This window comes from Fukomys damarensis, unplaced genomic scaffold (genome assembly GCF_012274545.1).
Source record: "Fukomys damarensis isolate Sample0158 unplaced genomic scaffold, DMR_v1.0_HiC HiC_scaffold_3, whole genome shotgun sequence".
In the NCBI taxonomy this organism is placed as follows: domain Eukaryota; kingdom Metazoa; phylum Chordata; class Mammalia; order Rodentia; family Bathyergidae; genus Fukomys; species Fukomys damarensis.
This window is the reverse complement of record NW_022900915.1, coordinates 30,381,437-30,401,360: the sequence shown is the minus strand read 5'-3', so window position 1 is coordinate 30,401,360 and position 19,924 is coordinate 30,381,437. Positions and strand designations below refer to the sequence as shown.

General features: G+C 32.4%; 1 protein-coding gene across 3 annotated transcripts in view; it reads right to left on the bottom strand.

Annotated features, from left to right (window-relative positions):
- The window catches only part of Chd1 (chromodomain helicase DNA binding protein 1), a 76,774-nt gene that overhangs the window by 9,852 nt on the left and 46,998 nt on the right, over positions 1-19,924 (bottom strand). For all 3 annotated transcript variants that reach the window (XM_010603351.3, XM_010603349.2, XM_010603350.2), the window contains exons 17-31: positions 19,538-19,690; positions 17,633-17,704; positions 16,923-17,072; positions 15,605-15,753; positions 15,242-15,338; positions 15,051-15,146; positions 12,412-12,588; positions 8,750-8,910; positions 7,033-7,074; positions 5,532-5,662; positions 4,661-4,799; positions 4,386-4,536; positions 3,406-3,528; positions 2,570-2,698; positions 1,369-1,509 (exon numbers count right to left, since the gene is read on the bottom strand). In XM_010603351.3, coding sequence (XP_010601653.1) covers positions 1,369-1,509; positions 2,570-2,698; positions 3,406-3,528; positions 4,386-4,536; positions 4,661-4,799; positions 5,532-5,662; positions 7,033-7,074; positions 8,750-8,910; positions 12,412-12,588; positions 15,051-15,146; positions 15,242-15,338; positions 15,605-15,753; positions 16,923-17,072; positions 17,633-17,704; positions 19,538-19,690 — 1,911 coding nt within the window. The remainder of the gene's footprint in view (positions 1-1,368; positions 1,510-2,569; positions 2,699-3,405; positions 3,529-4,385; positions 4,537-4,660; positions 4,800-5,531; positions 5,663-7,032; positions 7,075-8,749; positions 8,911-12,411; positions 12,589-15,050; positions 15,147-15,241; positions 15,339-15,604; positions 15,754-16,922; positions 17,073-17,632; positions 17,705-19,537; positions 19,691-19,924) is intronic.

The following is a 19,924-nucleotide window of genomic DNA, read 5'->3' as shown; positions in this document are numbered from 1 at the left end:
ATGGACCAAGAATTAAGCTGACACAGTCAAACAAATGTACTTCTAGAAGGAAAATTTCCATCTTTGAAATACGACACTGGATTAATAACAGTGAAAAAGGCATTTAAGATTATACCAAAATCTAACAGATACAGCTAACTGTTCAAATATAAAATATTCAGATTAGAACATTAACTTCTAAAGAACAGATAGACAGACAGACAGCTATACATACATATAATGCATTTATATGACAGGCTAAATAGTTCCTTCATTTGCTGCCAGTAATATATTTCCTAGTTCTGGTTTAAACTCTAAAAATTTCTTACCTGACATGTCACTCAACCTTCTTCTCTATTACTCCTTCTTCATTTTGCCCTTTGGCTAGACTTTTTAGATTCTATCACTGTACATCACATCTGAATTCAGTACTTCTACCACAGTCACTACTGATTTTTTATCTTCCTGAGATTTTTTGAGAGCACTGGTCTAAAAACTCTGCAAGTACCAATTCATTCAGTCTCTGTACTTACTTTCCAAACAGCAGCACTGACTCTAGAGCCTGTAATATCAATCATGTACACACTGCCTCCCCACAATGCAACCTTACTATAACATATCCTCAAAATTTCTTTAACAAATTGTTTCATAGTTGAGGCCATTTATGACTTCTCGATTATATTCATTAAACCAACCCTTTATTTTTTTAATTTTTAGGTACCAGGGATCAAACTCAGGTCCTTGTGCTTGCAAGGCAGGCAGTAAACCAACACATTAGAAAATGACAAAGAGAGGTTTTTTTCCATATACTGGGGAGCATAAAAATATCACAGTGTATAGATCCAGGGTATCATAGACAAGTGTTATTCAAACAGATCTGGGAACCTGTGCAGGTTCACAGCCACAGAGGTACAGAAAGCGAATGTGTTCAGAAACAATTAGACATGTAATTTAATGCCTGGAATCTAGTAATATACAGCTCATACTTTTTATATCAGTTTTCGTATTTAATTCTTTTACTTTTCAAGAGAAACATTTCCAATTTTCATTTTTATTGTATACTCTAAAACTCTTGGTCTATAAATGGGGAAAAACTGATCTTTAATTGTTGATATAAGAAGCATATAATACGGAATCTACTGGTTCAAGAATTGAAAATTTTATAGCCCTAAAACTAAAGGAAAAATGTTCTCTGTAAGTATTAAACCCTTTTCCTTCAATCTTTATTAAGCCTTTCCAAAATGATTCTAAAGTTAATATATCTTTCAAATTTAAACCAATTGCTTTAACTACAGTCTATTAAATTCAAATACTGTGTATTTCCAAGTTTATAGCTCCCAAAAAATAAAATGTTGTACGAAATATTAATAATCAAAGTCTACTGCTTACAATGCTGAATGTCTTCTGATCCAGCTCTTCAGATTCTTCAGATATGGGAACTGGTTCACCACTTGCAGTGATGTGAACTGGAGCATCTAACACCGAAGATTTTTTGGACCTTTCCTTAGTTTCAGACTTGGATTCACTCAACTAAAATAAGAGAAAATAAAATAAAAACCCAACAACAAAGGCAAAAGGGTTAGAACTTTCAAAAACAACTACTGACTCAATTCAAAAAGTGCTTATTCTTAGTAAATTTTCTATCTATTTTGTTTTTTTCTAAAATTTTATTTGGGGAGATCAAAAATAAAGCTACTCTTTAATATTCCTAATATGGCCATTTAAAAAAGGGATCAAACCTATTTTTCTCCCCTACTACATTCCTAAACACACTTTGGAAGCACTTAGTTATTGAGACTAACATTTAGTCTTCTAAAATGTAAATAAGTTATTTTACTTTCTAAAAAATTTACATAATGATTTGCATACCTTTTCCTTCTTTACATCTTTTTCTTTTTGCATAGCTTTTTAAATTTTGTTTTCTCTTTTTTTCTTTAAAATCTTTTTCCTGTATATCTTTCTTATTCTCTTTTTCTTTTATCTCCCTTTTAAGTTCTCTTACTTTCCTTTTCTTTTGCTTCCCTGTTTTCTTCTGGTTCCTTCTTTACACAAACATCTGGCTCAGGTTTTTCTTCACTGTCTCTTTCTGTTTTAAATTTTTTATTTGGATGTTTCACAGAAGTGATCTCATTCTGGAAAGTGCAAGTATGGCCAATGTATTACTAACTGAGTTCTGAAAGACTTGGGTTTTTTTTGCACAACTATGGACTACATGTATGTGGATTTCGAAAAAGATAACTAAGAATCCCCTTAATAATGATGCATGCAATATTTACCTTCTTATAAACTAAGTTACTAAGCCAAACCAGTTCTATTTAACTTCATAATAAAATTAAAGGAGAAAGAAACTTAATTGGCAATGTTTGAAAAGGAAGGATTGTTCCTCTATGCTTCTAATATAATGTGTAGGAAGAATTCTGTCCTATAAATGAGACTACCTTGTGAAACACACACACACACACACACACACACACACACACAAAACAAACAGAAAATTGGTACCTAAAAGTAACATTTACCTTAGTTCAAAAACGTAATATTCCTTTTACAAAGAAAAGGTTAATCCTCTAAAAACAGAGGATTTTCTTACCTTATCATCATCTTCATCAGACTTCTCTGAAGGCAGGGGAGAAGAATCACTCTTTATTTCTTCTTTTACTTTTATAGACTTTAATGTTTTATTCTTCTTAACTCTTCCTTTTCTTCTTTTCAAACCACCCTAAAAATAATTTTTATTTTAACCATCGCCACACATTTCATTTTTTAAAAGTTGAGTATTAAATCAAAAAGCTAGATCAAATATTCCTACCACACTTGGTAGTTTGGTAATAAGCTACCTGAACCTTAGTCATAAGGGTAATATAGTTCAATGAATCAAATACAAATCACTGTCTATATTAAATACTTATCAACTATAATTACTTTTAAATGAGAATGAGAAAAACAGAAATTGATTTTTTTCACTCCCTGATTTTCACCAATTAAAACTCAATAGTACCCAAAATAGCATTAGACATGGTTTTTAATATCAGAAAGAGTTACAGACACTGTGATCATAAGTAAATTATAACTGTTTTAAAGAGTTGTTAAAAAGTTTCCAATCACTGGATTCTGGTATATTTTTCCACTTTTTGGAAACTCCTGTTAAATAACTGTAGCCTTTGACACCACCCCTTACTCTCTGTGTCTCCACATAAAACAGTATATGCAGGTCTGACTTCTCAAAAAATGCTCACACTGTAAACAAGTTTTCTCTCTCTAAGCACTAAAATAAGCAAGATCTCACTTCTGAAATATGTGACTCATCAGTTTTAAAATGTATAGTGAGGTAAGTTAAGGGAAAATATTATCATATTCAAATTAAATTACTAAATTACACAAAAACAGAAAAATAAATTGCTTTTAAGGATCTAAATTATAACTTACTGCACCAGAAAGTCTCACAGCTTCCTTTTTTGCAAGATCTCTACTAAGTAACTTGATGAGGTAGTCAGCACGTGTCTGCAATTGTTTTGCTTGTGGTTTTTTATCAGGATCATCTGGAAGAATCTGGAAAAGAAATTTTTAATTTTTCAGGTTCTCTTTAATAAACAACATGAAAAACTTATTGGCAAAAAAAGTGCTTAACCATTTTAAGAAATATATATATCTAACAAGTTACATTATTCTCAATGAATACCTCAATACGAAGTATCTTTTTTATACCTATACCACAAGCAAATTCAAATTTCTTGAGAACACATTTATGCTTCATAAAAGTATGAGGTTACAAATGTATTTCAAATACACAAAAGTGTATTTAACATTCAGTGTTAACTGTTACAGTATTCTCAGATTCCCTGCCTCTCAGTACAATATATTTAATTATATTAAAAATATTTCTAGGATACAGAGTATTATCTACTTAGACGATAACTCAAAGTATGTATTAGAAGCAATTTTTTACAATGGAAATCAAGATTATTTAAATTTTGCTGTATAGTAATAAAGAATAAGAATTAGGAAATGTTTCCAGTATTTTCCATTTTGTGGAAAGAAATGATTTTAGCTAGCACAGCAGAATCAACCATCAGATCCTAAATCACTGGTATTTTCAAAAAAATTATGGTAAGGACTTTTTTTCTTTTCCTAAATAATAGTATATGAAAGATACTTTTAATGTAATACCTGAAGAAAAATATATGTATGACTTAACAAAAATATAATTTCAAAGGTAAAGCAAAATCACTAATGTAAACTCAATCTTTCACAAAAACCAACTTCTAAAGAAGCCAGGATCATGTAGCTAAGCAGAAGCTTGGCTTCCTTGTTCCCAGTTGAATTTATTTCCAAAATAATTTAAAAGCAAAAATTATACTGAATTAAATCCAAAATTAATGGTCAGCAAAGTCAAGAAACGTAAGTACCTTGTGCGTCAGACTGAGGTCAGGATCCATTTTAATCATTTCCCAGCTTCCATATCCATATTCATAAATACCGATTAGTAAGTTGGAATCATCTTCTTTGCCCCAGTCTATATCGAAATGAGCTGCCTTTGTGTAGCATGGGATTGTATACCTAGTATTCAGATTAATAATTACAGTCAAGTTCATAATTGCCCAATTAAAAATTAATTTTGAAAAACATTACTCATTAAAAATTCTGAATCAAAACACAATGAAAATGTTATAAAGTTACTCACTGCTTTCTTTCTTCTGGGTCTGAAGGAATGGATTTGTGTAAAGGTATTAATTCTTCTTCATGGGAAATGACTAGCTTAGCATTCACTTGTACTCCTGATATTCGGAATGTTGGCCCCTTCACTTTTCCTAGTCTACCACCTTAATTTTTTAAACAAAAGAGTATATAAAAGCATAATTAACACAATTCCACAAAACATATGCTACTAGTTATTAAGAAAATTGCTAGGGGCCGGGGATTTAGCTCAGCGGTTCTGTGGCCTGCCTTGCAAGCTCAAGGACTCGAGTTCAATCCCCGGTAAAAAAAAAAAAAAAAAAAACATTGCTGACAAACCTCAAATTTCATGATAATCTAGGCAGATGTGAATTCACACAAAAATATTTTTAAGTGATTAAATTATCCAAGATAGTGCTCGCTTCAGCAGAACATTTACTAAAATTAGCCAAGAAAGATCATCTATTAATACTGTCAACCGTAAGAGTCCTAGTAGAATTTTTTTAGTACATCTGATTACTAAATCTTACATAATTTTTTTCTTCAGGCAAATGAATTGCAAAATAAGCATAATGAAATAACTATGCCCCAAACCACTACCACACATCAGTGTTTACATTCTTCCTCCAGTCCACACTAAAAAGACAGTATAAGTAAGAGTAACTCCTGATATTATGTACCAGCCAGAATCTATCACAGATTCTTAACAGGTAGGTTCTATTGTCTTTAAAAACCACAGTTTTGTTTTCCATTTCTTAATACTCATTTGTCTCATAAGCATCTTTTAAGACTGACTGCTTAAAATATAATTCCTAACTCACTAAGTGTTATTTTGAAACTTTTATTTATTTCTCATTAAATTACTCTGATTACGTTACCTGTTCGTTCTGTTCCTGAAGAACTATCCTTTAAAGCTTTAATGCAACCATTATGTACCAATTCTCCTAGTCTTCTAAGGTCTGTTTCTGACTTATCAACTAATTCAGCATCTCGAGCAATTGCATCTAATCTGTAACAAAATAATATAATTTTCAGGTAAATATATTCAATATTAATGAAGTAGTGCTATTGAAGATAAAGTAGGTTTCATTCTACTTCAAAATTTAAATATTGGGCTGAGGATTTAGCTCAGTGGTTCCGCCGCTGGCCTTGCAAGTGCAAGGACCCAAGTTTGATCACGGTACCAAAAAAAGAAAAAAAAATTAAATGTCACTCTACTTCCATGACCTATAAATTCTAGTTTATATAACTGGAATAGTGTATATAAAAACCAGGAGAATTTGGCAGGGAAATAATTCACTTATATATTCAAAGACAATAAGCTTAAAATAATTTATTAAAGAGCAAATGGTAGACCGCAAATGTGAAGATTACATACCAATTCTATAAAACATTTCTTTAATTGATCAAAACGTTTTTTGTTTTTTGTTTTTTTTTTTTTTGGTACTGGGGACTGAACTTGGGTCCCTGTGCTTGTGAGGCAGGCGGCAGAACCACTGAGCTAAATCCCTGGCCCTTGATCAAATTTTTAAAAGTTCAATAGAAGTGATAAGGCTTTATAGCAATCATAAATGAAAAAGACAAAAGTGCCATAATTTGTTATTACTTTACAGGAAACAGATAATGCAATGATCACCAGTTAAGACATTTTTCTATTGTACAAAATATTCAAATATTTTATTATATTTTAATTAAGTCATTTCAAAACAGATTATCTCTTTTTTAAGAATTAAGAAGAAAAAAAATAATTTTAAGATTTCTAAGAGGAAACTAATTTTAGTTTATATTCAGATGGGTTAGTTAAAAGACAAAGAACATTCAAATCTCAACAGTTACTGGGTTAACCTGTAACTTGAAAAAAAGTGTGTTTAGAATCTAGAATCTGAATCTTAATAGTTTGTGTTCTGAAAAGACACAAATAGGGAAAATTGAGAAAATTTCCATAGTTAGGGAAAACAGGTGTCATCAGAAGGTTAAGTTAAGAATTCAGTCTCACTTTTACAAATCATTACAGAAAAATTAGATAAAGATTATAAAAAGTAGCTGGGGATTTAGCTCAGTGGCACCTTGCCTGCCTGAAAAGCACAAAGTCCTAAGTTTGTTCTCGTTCTCTGGTACCAGAAAAAAAAATATAAAAAGTATATTACAGTTATAAAGATGCAGTGTAAGTATGTGTTTCATAGATAATTTTAGAGATCAGAAAGAATAGTATGAACACATTTTAAAAAAAATTAATCTGAACCTGCTTTAGAGATTACTTTTAACGATGCCCATTAAAAGCAAATTGAACAAAGTAGCTAAATTTAATATAAACTAAATTTAATATAAACAGAACTGTGTGTAACATTTCATAATTTCTGAGAAGAATCATGAATTTACCTTTCCAAAGGGCCACCAAATTTCTTATAGCTCTTGATAAACCTAACAGAAAATAAATGGTTTAAATGCGCGCTTCATTATCCACATATACATATTTATAACACATAGAAATAAGAAAACACTTGTTAGTGTAAAAATTTAAGGCACTCTTACTAACAAAACAAAGAATTAGCTGTTATAAACAAAAGCAATGCCCAGTAAAACATATTTTATCCAGTATGAACATACCAATGTTAATACAACAGAAACTAATTTTATTTTAGAAATTACTTTATTATTTTCACAAGACAGAAAATAAAAAACTCCAAAGCTACCACAGGAGTGTTCCAGAGTACTTGTCAATCCAATTACACCTCCTCATATTCCAAGTGCTAATAAAAATTTAGCAAATGGTTTCAAATCAGATGTGTGATATTATACCAACAATGGAAAATAAAATTTTTACTTCAGAATAAAGCTACTTAAGTCACTGATGGATGAGAAGAAAAACTATCCAGGAAAAGTAGAAAATAAAATACTTCTTCAATGAAAGACAGAATGTCCAGCAAATCAGATGGTCACAAAAGTATCATTAACAAAAGCTAATGTTTTTAGCTTTCTATTAGGAAGAATGAGCAAAAATAAGTCAGGCCTGTGACTGAAAAGCTACAAGGGACTGAAAGAACCAAATTCAAAATATAAAAATCAACAACCTTTTCACAAATTCAGTATGCAAAATTATTACACAGAGTAAGTCGCTATGGCATTCCCCTTCAGGAAATGTATACGACAGAAGCTAGCAGAAGCTACAATTTATCAGGCATGTCCAATTCCTACTTGGTCATATTGGGAATGATTTTGTTCTTCTGGTGATGCAAACCCAGGCCCCATGCACACTAAGGAGATGAGCTACTGCCAACCTATATTCCCAGCCCCAGAAATGCTTTTAACAGATACTTTCAAAAAGCAGTAACTTTAACTTCAGGGTCAGAAAAATATAAAACTAAATTATTCCCATAAAAAATTAGTATTGCTGGAAACCACAAATGCAGTAATTTTAACAAATACATCAAATGTATCAAAATATACCTTCATTATTCAGAGGCCATTAAAATTTATGAACCACGTTAATAAAACCAAAAAAGTTTAGTGACCTAAACAGTGTAACAATGAACAACATGCAAAGATTGGATGCCGGCATTTTTTTCAGAGTTACACTAGACCTTTGACTTAGAAACTCAATTCGTTAGCAAGGAATGGCTCTAACTCAGGTCAGTCAATTGAAGGCTCAGGCTCCTCTAAACAGCCTTCAAAGTCTCTTTCCTATATACAGGCAGATCTCAGTGTCCGTAGAGACACTAGCCCAGGATTTCTCAATTGACTCCACACAGGAAAGGATGATGTAATGTTCCTTCCAGAACTCTTTAAAGGTTAAATCTGTATCTGTGACCATCTGGAAGTACAAGCAGCTGGCATTCGGGTCATAACTCAAGACTTTGGTTGTAAGTTAAAACTAAAATAACAGTCAGAACCCAAATTGTTCGTAGGTGAGGCTGGTCGTAACTTGAGGGTCCACTGATAATCAATACCCAAAAAGAGAACCACCCATTTCCTACTCATATATGGTTAACCTATATGTGCTTCCTCCAAAACTGTTATTTTATGAAAATTACTGTAATCTTACATTTCAGTTTGGCCAAGAAAACCAAATTAAAAAAAGATTTTTATATCATCTTACCGCCTAATTTCTGCATCACTAAATCCTTTAATATTCTCCCGAGGGATAGTACGTGGTCTTCCACGTTTCTTTGGCCTTTTCCCTTCTGAGACTGAATCACTGTCAGATCCAGAGTATCTCCTACTTCTATTGCGCCTTCCTTCACTTCCGTTGAAACTAATCTGAAATTTAAAAACAAAAATTTACCTAGATTTTAGAGTAAAGAAGACTTTTACTTTAAGGACAAAGAAAAGATTGTAAAAACTTTAAAAGTCCTATCCTATATATCAAAAATATTCCATAAGGAAAATTAATAACCAAACAAAACAGAGAATAGCACATCCTGTTAATCACAGTTATTCACAGCCTAAATACTTATTATTTGGAGGGCACTGGGCATTAAACCTAAGTGTTTGCACTGAGCTACAACCTCCAGTTGGTTTTTTTTGGGAGACAGGGTCTCACACTAAGTTGCCCAGGCTGGGCTCAAACTTGTGATCCACTTACCTTAACCTCCCAGAGTGCTGGGAATACAAGCAAGTGCCACCACACCCAGCTTGAAAGCTCACTTATAAAACAACAAAATACAAGTAGGTTTTTAAAGTGAGCAATTAATCAGATGACAAACCCAAAATTATAGTGCTTCAGTGTTTTTAATAATACAAATTAAAGTAACAAATACAATTCCTTTTTAAAAAAATCTATCAACCTGACAATAATGAGCAAAGTCAATAGTGGTAATGGTACAAAAAAAAAAAAAAAAAAAGAGAGACATTTACAAGGAAAAAAATCACCGATGTGTAACAAAATGACATTTTCTTTTAAAATAAGAGTAACATACCCACTAAAGAAGAACCATATAGAATGTGTGTATGCAAAAATGATACGAATATGAATATGAATGTATTCCCGAAAGAAAATAAAGCAGTAAAATTTCAAATATATTAAAGATACTAAAAAAAAAAAAAAAAAGTCTTCAAATTATCCTGCTCATGTAGCCACATCACTTTGAGGGATTTATCCTGAGACAGATATGAAAAATTACTGATCTACAGTCATTCACATGATAAACAAAATGCAAGCAATGTGATATTCATATAGAACACTGACAAATCTATCCGGTGGAATACTGAGAAGCCACTAAATTTTTATTGTAGATTAATAATATTCATGATACACTATCAAAGGAAACAAGTTTCAAAATCAACGTTAACTAATTTCATGCAGTAAATGATATGTATTTTTTAACAACTGAAATGACATATAATTATTACCAGCCATGTATCAGAGGGGCAGACTCTCTCTTTTCAATTTTCCTGCTAAGTAAAGATTTGCTATTGTTTTGTTTGTTTGTTTTGTTGTTGTTTTGTTTTGTTTTTTTGAGAGAGGGTCTCACTATGTAGTTGAGACAGACCTGGAACTATGTAGCCCAGGCTGGTCTCGAACTCACAGTGATCGTTCTGCCTCAGCCTCCCGAGTGCTGGGATTACAGGTGTGCGCCACCATGCCCGGCTGATTTGCTATTGTTTTAATTAAGCTCACAAGGTATTTGAAAGAAAAAAATGCCACATGATCCACATAAATGTCTACCCATAACAGTCATAGTATTAATGGATATATCAAAATACACACTGGGTAACTATTTGGAGTTTTTCCGACAGCTTCTGAACCCTTACTATGCTGAAGGATTGTATTTAGTTTGTATTTATTTTAACCTCCTACCCTTCCATACGATCTAACACAATGCTGTGCTTCCCATACTGTATAAAAGAAAACAATTTATAGAGTATGGAGAAATAAACACAAGAAATAACATAAGACAGTGATACCTTGGTTCACAAACTTAATTCTTTCCATGATTCTAACTGCAACCAAATTGCAAGTATTGTGCAGCTTATTACTTTTGCTTATTATAGCATGCATATGCTTGCACTTTTGTTACAACCAGAACTGTGGAACAAATTCTATGACCAGAATCATGGAAAGGATTAAGTTCACGATCTAAGATACCACTGTGCGTGACTATGTTTATATATATCATTCTTTCAAGCCAAAAGCATATTTGGTCCTACTTCTGCCTGTTCTGTACACTGCTTAATCTAACAACCTAATCTACAAAGTTGTAACTTTTTAAAAATACACCAGAGTTAAATCATACAACACTCTAGTCATCTAAAAAAAATGTTTACAAGGAGAAGTAAGATTTGAACAGTGATTCCTTTGTGAAGAGCACAGGTGATAGAAATCAAGTAATAAGCAGGTAAGGGAAGTCAGCTACAATCTTCTAAAAGCTAAAGGTAAAGGGCACCTGAGAGCAGAGGACACCTGGGAGCCGAAGACACAGGGAAAACTTTTACTTCTTCTCGGGCACTTCTCACAAATCTCCATGAGGTGCTTGTGAGAGAAAATGGGAATGGTGGGAGACTGGAAAATAGGTTCCTGCAGGACTCAGGCGTGGATAAATGTGGCAGTTTTTCTGAGACAGAAACAAAGCCTTTCCAGACCCTTTCTCACTCACTAAACTGAGAGCATGGAGAAGACCTACTATGGTCACAGAAAAAGAAAAACCATAAAACTCTCTCCTTGAGGGAGTGGCACCAAGGCAAGGGCCAGCATGAGGTAAGTTTCTCACTTTCATCTGGCTCAAAATTTAGTGAGGCACACAAAAAACTCAGTAATCATGGCAATCTTTTAATTAAACTATAAAAGATAATGCAAAAAGAAATCAAGTATTAGGGTTTTCTTCTTTTGCTGAAGGATCCAATAAATGACAGCATTATTTTAAAATTTGTTATTTTGTTCATTTGAGTCCTAAAATAAGCAAAATATTTTTTGAAATTTAAATCATACAAAGGATGTTTTCTGACCATTGCAAAGTTGAACCTGAAGTCATTCAAAGATACTTGGAAAACCCTTCCAATATTTAACAATTAAAAAACATTTTTAAGAAACCTATGGGTCATTGAAATAGTCACACAGGAAATTATAATGGGTTTTGAAATGAAGGAAATGGAAAATAACCACAGATTTATAATTTGGAAATTTCAGAAAAAGCAGTGCTTAAATGAAAATTTGTAGCCAAAGACTACAGTTTACACCCTGAGAAACTTTAAAATTATAAATTTAAAAAAAAAGCAAAAAGAATGATAAAAAGCAGAAATACATGAAATTAAAAACAAAAGACAATGAAACAAATAGGTAGGTATATGACAAAATGAATATATTTGATTTATCTCTATCTGGAAAGATCAAGAAAAAATTACCAAAGTTAAAAATGAAGGGCATCACTAAAAGATAAAAATATATATAAATTATAACCATCAATTCAACATGAGAAAACACATTCCTCAAAAGAAACTATCACTCACTCAAGAAGAAATATTCTAGTTTTTAATGCATAAAAGAATTTAAGTTAAAAATCTTCCAACAAAGAAAACTATAGGTCCACGTGATAAATGACAAATGGTCCCAACACTTACTAAAGAAATTATTTGCAGCTCTACACAAACTATTCCCCCAAAACAAGAATGCACTTTCAACTCATTTTATAAAGCAAACATTATCTTATTGAAGACATCAAAACAAAACAAAATCTATGAGCAAATATCTCTCATAATAACAAGCAAATGATGCCAAGAATAAATTCCTGTATTACAGAACTGATTTTTAAATAACAAAGTTACCTGTTTTGCACAGTTTCTCATTCTTGGCAGCATATAAATTTCCTCAAGTTCCTTCTGCCTTTCTTCCTCTTCCAATCGTCTCCTCTGATCTTCTGGAATGATTTCTTCCCAATTCTTTGAATTTCTTTCAGGTTCCAATTCAATGTCATCCTCATCCATATTTGAAAAGTTAGCAACCTGAAAAATTGCAGAATAGATATACAAAAATGTATCCTTAGAAATTACAGAATGTGTCTTTAAATTATGTTTTTATTTTTCTAAGGGAAAAGAGGTGGCATGCCAGAATGACAATAACCCCCCACACCAGCCAGGAACACTGGCACATGCCTATAGTCCCAGCTATTTGGAAGGCTGAAGCAGGACTGCTTGAGGCCAGGTGTGCAAAGGCAGCTTGTGCTACATTACATCTCTGTCTCAAAAGAACCTGGAAATATCTCAAGATAATGGATATAACTATCATCATGGACCAAACCAAATATGACAACTAACCTATCTAAATTTATTTCTTTTGTTTTGTTTGGGTTTTTTTGGGTCTCACTATGTAGTTGAAACTGACCTGGAACTCACTATGTAGTCCAGGCTGGTCTTGAACTAACAGCGATCCTCCTGCCTCAGCTTCCTAAGTGCTGGGATTACAGGCGTGTGCCACCACGCCCGGCTCTAAATTTATTTCTTTAAGACAAAGTAATCAAATCAATTGATTTCTAAAAACCTTGCTTTCAGAAGTAATTCTTTTCACCCTGCTTGCCAACAAAATTTGTAGTATACCAGAACTAGAGGCAGCTAACAAAGTAATATCTAAAAAATGTATACTATTGGCATAGTATTAGCATGATAATCTACAGGAACTCCCACACGAGTCCATGAACTACCAAGCGCTGTGGAACAATATTTTTATCATAAAAAAGTGTGTAGTCAGGCATAATGGTACATAACTATAATCCCTGTTCTCTGGGAAGCTGAGGCAAGAAGACTATAGGGGACTTAGAACAGACCTCTCACACAGAACAAAGGAAAAGGCTAAGAACGTAATTCAGTGTGAAGCCCCTACATTCAATTTCCATTACTGGAACACACGAAACTAAGCAGAGCAGAGAATAAAAGCTACTGATGATGACAAAGAATTCTCTAAGACTTTACATATATGACTTAGATTTCTTAAGACCTGGTTTCCTTTTTAGTTCTAAAGCAAATGGATAGAAACAGTAAAATGACTTATGATGATAAAATATAACATTAAAAGTACTGAGTACAGGTCTGGTATATAGTAAGCACTCACTAAAGATGGCTGTCAATACAAGTATATTAAAACTTACAGATAAATTGAATGAAGACAAGAAAACATACATTATCCTACATAAGGAATGAGGCTAAATGTTTTTATTCTCTCCCCTTATTAAACATGACAACCTTAAAGACAATTGTGTATCTACTTAGTTATAAAAATAACCCACATTTATTCTAGTTATCAGAATTTTTTTCAAATTACCAATTAGTCAAATTAATACCGATAGTTTCATTATAGGAAAAAAAAAAAAAAAGAGTTAACTCAGACAATGCTCAGAGTGAATGCTAGGTCCATACACCTTTAGTTCTCACCAGGATTACTGACAGTCTTCTAACATCTGATTCAGTACTGTCCCACTAAAATGTATTCTCCACACAGCACAGTGATTCATTACAATTATTATAATCAGTTTTTATTAATTCCTGTATCCCTAGTGTGGGACACACACTGTAGATGTTCTATAAATATTTGCTGACTGAACAAATGCCATGAATTTAATTGATGCTCAACAACTTCAGCTCACAGAAGATGACTAAGATACAGAGGAACTTGTTTCTTTAAAAAAATGGCATTGAGGGGCCGGGGATGTGGCTCAGTGGTTCCACCACCTGAGTTCGATCCCCGGTACCTTAAATAAATAAATAAACAAACAAATAAATAAAGGCACTTGAGGGCCCGGGATTTAGCTCAGTGGTTCCACCACCTGCCTTGCAAGCGCAAGGACCTGAGTTCGATCCCCGGTACACACACACACACAAAAAAAGACATTTGATTTTCTCTAAGAAGTCAGATAAGAGTTCATTTAGGACTCTCAACTCTCTGCAGCACTCAAAAACCCAGGATATTTAGAAGTACTAATAAATAGTAACATTCATTTGACTGATTTACTTCAGTATTCTGAAACATAATAATTCCTTTTTTTTTTTTTTTGCAGTACTGCAGATGGAACTCAGGACCTTGAGCTTGTTAGGCAGGTGCACTGCCACTGAGCTAAATCCCCAGCCCAGATATAACAATTCTTAATCTATATAAAAAACCTGAAACAATAAAAACCAACTAATAGTCTTCACTCGTGTAAATCTAAGAGATCATATGAACTTGTTTATCAAAATACGTGAGGAGCGGCTACTTGCTGAGCACTAGTCTAGGTGCTAATTAGGTAACAACAGCCCTCTCCACCAACTAAATGTATTTGTTCATAAATGACTTCTCACTGAAATACTGGTTTGTCTGAAGTTTTTACACAGTATTTTAAGATAAAAATTATCTTGCTCATTATGCTTTAAACAAAGTAACAAAACACCTATTCAATCACTCTCACTTTTATAATTAAAAAGAAAAGGAAACCTACCTTGAACTGGGAAAGCAATTCATCTCCTACAGTTAAAGGGCCTGGTTCATTTTCATGAGTTTCTGCCCTCTTCAAGATTTCATCTATATCCATTTCCTATAATTAGAAGTAAATCTTTATTTTAAATACACTTGAATACTTCTCTCCTATCCTATCAAAATATAACACATTATAAGGTAATTTTTTTTAACCTGGGGCTCTTGTTCTTCTCCTTCAGGTTCCTTAAAAAGCTCCTCAGCACCAAACTTTAAAATAGCTGATAATTCTTCTTTATTGAAAGGAGTAGAACTAAAACCAGGAAAAATAAAAATGCTTAATATTAACTGTTAACATTTACATATCATTTTATTATACTGACAGTCACCTTTAGAACAGTCATATGAAGAAGTTAAATGAGCAAAGTTTTCATACATTTATTTTAAAATGAACTTGAAGCATAAAAAGGTTAACAGGCTTCCCCTGTGACTACTGAAGTGAAACTAGGTAATATAACACTTCAAAAAGTAAGGTTAGGGTGACTGTAAATTAGTATTTTTAAATTACGAAGTAACTACCTTGACGGAGCAGAACCTGTGTGCAATACTGTCTTCCCAGTTGTGTCCATTCTCTGAATCACAAGATGATCTAAAACCATTTTCTTTTTGGCCCTTTCAAGAATATCTTCTTCAACTGATCCCTTTGTAACTAGACGATATATATTCACCTGTAAAAATAGGCATGAAGAAGCAAATAGCAGTGAAAACTATTTGTCTTGCCAACCTGAAGTGCCCAAACTTGAGTACAACTGGTTCATCCCACATGAAGTTTTCACTTCAAAAGTAAAATGAAGTTTTAAAAGCAAAATGAAAATTAATGGCTACTAGCCAGGTGCGGTGATGAACACTTATAATCCCAGAACTCTGGGAGGCTGAGGCAGGAGAATGACAGTTCAAGCCCAGCCTGGACAACTTAATGAGAACTGGATTCAAAAAAATTTTGAGGATGCAGCTCAGCATGAAGATCCTGGGTTCAAATGCCATTACCAGTTAAAAAAAAAAAAACCCAAAAAAACAAAAAAACAAAACAAAACAAAACAAAACAAAAAAACAGTATACAGTGAAATTTCTACAATTTAAGAGACTAATTTGAGAATATGTATCTTTCCTTCTTATATTCTCCTTAGGAGATTTTTATTTGCCTATTTTTATTTGTTTTTAAAGTAATTACAGTTATTTTTAAATTGATTTAGCTGAGAAAAAAAAAGCAAACTTCTGAAATCTGGCATCAGTTCCATTACAATGTGCCATCACTGCATATAATACAAAATCTTACGAACTGCTCCCAAGTTAATAAAGCCCTAGCTATAAATGAAGCTTTCAAAAACTGGAAAGAATTCTGATGCACAGTAAATAGTTCCTCTTTCTCTAGGTCAGAAAGAGGTTCCACAGAAAATAATAGAAAACAATACCACCATGTAGGTGTATTTTGCTACAGAACTGGTAGACAATTGAACACATATTTAAATTGGGACTGGGTCTTATGCATACAGGATCCTGTAAGCACATGGACAAAATAAAGGGTAACAGAAAGGTAGCACTGTGCCCCTCAAACGCTTTCAATAGTTAAAATATGTAAACAGAGACATTAAAGATTTTTCATGAAATGAAAAATGAATGCTAGTTATGAACTTAATGCATAATCAATCAAAATAGAATCAATAAATCATATTAGGTACAGTAATCTCAATTCTGTCATTAAACCGAGTTCCTCAGTACTCTAATAATAGCAATATGACTATGTTCCAACAATTATTCAGTGATCTTGACCGACTAAACATTAATCATAAAAATCTTTTTTGAAGACTCTAAACAAAGTAACAAAAATTAAAAATACCTGTTTCTTTTGTCCAATTCGATGGGCTCTTGCCTGTGCTTGAAGATCATTTTGTGGATTCCAATCAGAATCAAAAATAACAACAGTGTCAGCAGAGGCTAAATTAATGCCTAAACCTCCAGCTCTTGTAGAAAGCAGAAAGCAGAAATCCTGTAAGGAATTGTAAATACGTAAGGTTTTAAATTTTCCTAAGCTATGACTGAATAGTCCAATTAAAAATTTTATATCTGATTTTCTAAACTTATAAAGTACTGAAGAAAACTAAAAGAACCATTAAAAATTAATACAAAAACCTTTAGCAAGACAATCTTCTAAAACACAATACACTAGTGATAACAAACACCAAACTGAATACAGTATTAACTTCTGATGATGAAAAAAGAATTTAAATGCAAGTATGCTAATTTATTTTGAAGAAAATTAACTGTATCATGATGAAAAATACTGGTAAGGAAGAGTAAAATTTCTTTAGAGTTTGAGTATGATTTAAAGCATCTTTTGTGGGATGGGCATGTAGCTGAATGTAAAGTGCTTGTCTAGCATGTAAGGCCCTAGTTTCGATTCCTGGCATCACAAAAAAACAAGAAACAAAATTTCCATTTGCTAAAAACCATAGTAAAGACTTTTTAAAAACGTTACAAATATGATGCCTAAGCAAAATAACAACATAATGACTGAAAATAAATTTACAATATTAAAACCATTCATACCTCTGATCCCTCAGCATTAAAATGATCTAGAGCTTGTTTCCTCAGCTCCCCCTTTATTGATCCATCTAATCTCTAGAATAAAACACACAAAAATACCACATGTATAAGAATCAAATGCTTAAACAAAAGCTATTAAAATAATTTATGAAATGAAGTAAAAAAGACAGTATGCACTCTGCTGAGATGTTGAGAAGTTATGGCAGCAAAAGCCTAGGCATTCTGCTTGGAATGAGACGTCACCAAAAATAAGCTGCTTACAAACCACCGAAAGAAGTTTAATGACATGATATACTCTCATACTTGATAATCTAGTTCACCTTCTAAAAGGTGCAACTCATTAAACTGATTTCCAGATCTATTAGTAGGTTACAGTCCAATTTTTTTTTTTTTTTTTTGGTATCAGGGATTGAACTCGGGACCTTGGCACTTGAGAGACAGGCATGGTGCCTCTGAGTTAAATCCCAGCCCTAGTAACCATTTCTGATACAAATTCTCAGTAGACAAGTTATAAAAAAGAATTTCTTTAAACCTAAAAAAATACATACAGAAATTATTACAGATATTATAATCAATGGCGAGCCATTATAATCATTCCTTGTATTGCTATTCAACATAGGACTAAATATTAATAGCAAGTGTAGTAAGAAAAAAAAGATCTTGAAAGAAAAGCTGTAAGGATTGGAAAGAATGTAAATTATTATCATAGATAACAATTATCTGTCTATTAAGTGGAAAACGTGAAGGAATTTTGCCCAAATTATTAAAATTAATCATAAAGTTAATCATTGAAAGAATGAAAAAAACTGTCAAAGTTTCAGCAAAATTACAAGATTAACAACCAAAATTCAATGGTATTTTTGTAAACCAACAACTAAAAGCCAGAAAGTTACCATATAAAATGTAATATTTATGTTGGTAAAAGCAAAAACTCTGGAAGAGCATATGTTTTGGGTTGGTTGGTTGTCTGGTTTGTCATTTTCGGTTTATTCCTGAAAACAAATAGAAACCTAGGCTGTCATTTTCATGGAGTTTCAGGTGAGAATGGAGGTAAAAACTGGTCCTTTTTAAAAAAGACTTCAACCAATCCTTTTGATTTTTTTTTTTTTTAGTTCCGCCTATATCCAGACTTCTGATTACCCAGTTAAGAATCCTTTGAATCTCTGCAGCTCTCTACAAAACAGATTAGTTTAGTTACTTCTAAAATTTTCATACTGGTTGATTACTATTTTGCTTTCTCCAATCTAAAATGATTACCACACATCTACCAGTCAGATTCCATTATCTTTGCTCTTCTCTGTGTCCTGGATAGTTTGTACTCCCTCACCATCACTTTACTGCCATTTCATAAGACTTTCTGGGTGAATAAAGACTAACTCAAATACATAAGGCTCTCCCTTTACATCTTTTCAATCATCTTTTGCATCTGCCTTAATGCAGTTTTTTTAAAAAATCTACAAAATGTGTAACAGATAATGTGAAATAGGAAGAAAAGGTACAAAGAGGAAGGGGAAATGAGGGGGGAGGGGAAAAAAGGGAAAGGAAGAAATGCAAACTGTAAATAGGGAGGGTGGAGGGAAATGGGGGGAAAAATAAGAACCAAGATACAACATGTAAAGGTACAAATTTCAAATGATGAATGTCATCATATTGTATACCTAAAATGTACCAATAAAATTAATGAATAAAAAAAAATCTAAAGCAAGCCTAGAGGAGAAAATGAAAAGAACAATTACACTGTTCCTAAATTTAAAATAAAGAATAAAAATAATGGTAAATACAATTATTTAAAGGAGCTATATTTCTTTAAAGGAAAAATATAAAATTTGCATGTAACTACAAAATAATTTCAAAGCTAATTCTGTAAAATAAGATCAGGAATTAAATCAAAGACAATGAAAGAATTACCTGAAAGGGGAATTGACGATATTTCAAATATTCCGCAAGTATATCTAACATCCGCACCATTTGAGAAAAAATGAGAACTCTGTTGCCTCTTTCTCTTAGTCGAATTAACAGCTTGTCAAGGAGAATTAATTTCCCACTACTACGAATTAAGTGCTAGGAAACAATAAATTAAAACTGTTATAATATGTCAAAAGATATAAATGATACAAGTTCTCCATTTAAAACTTCAATTATGTTAATTACTTTCAATTGAGACTTTAATGCTAAAAAACAATGTTTTGAAAATTTTCTATGACCTTCAGAAGTTTGCTATATTACATAAGTCTTTACTATTTTTACCATTTAGCATTTAGGTTCTTTTATTTTTAGGAGGAATAAAAAGTACTA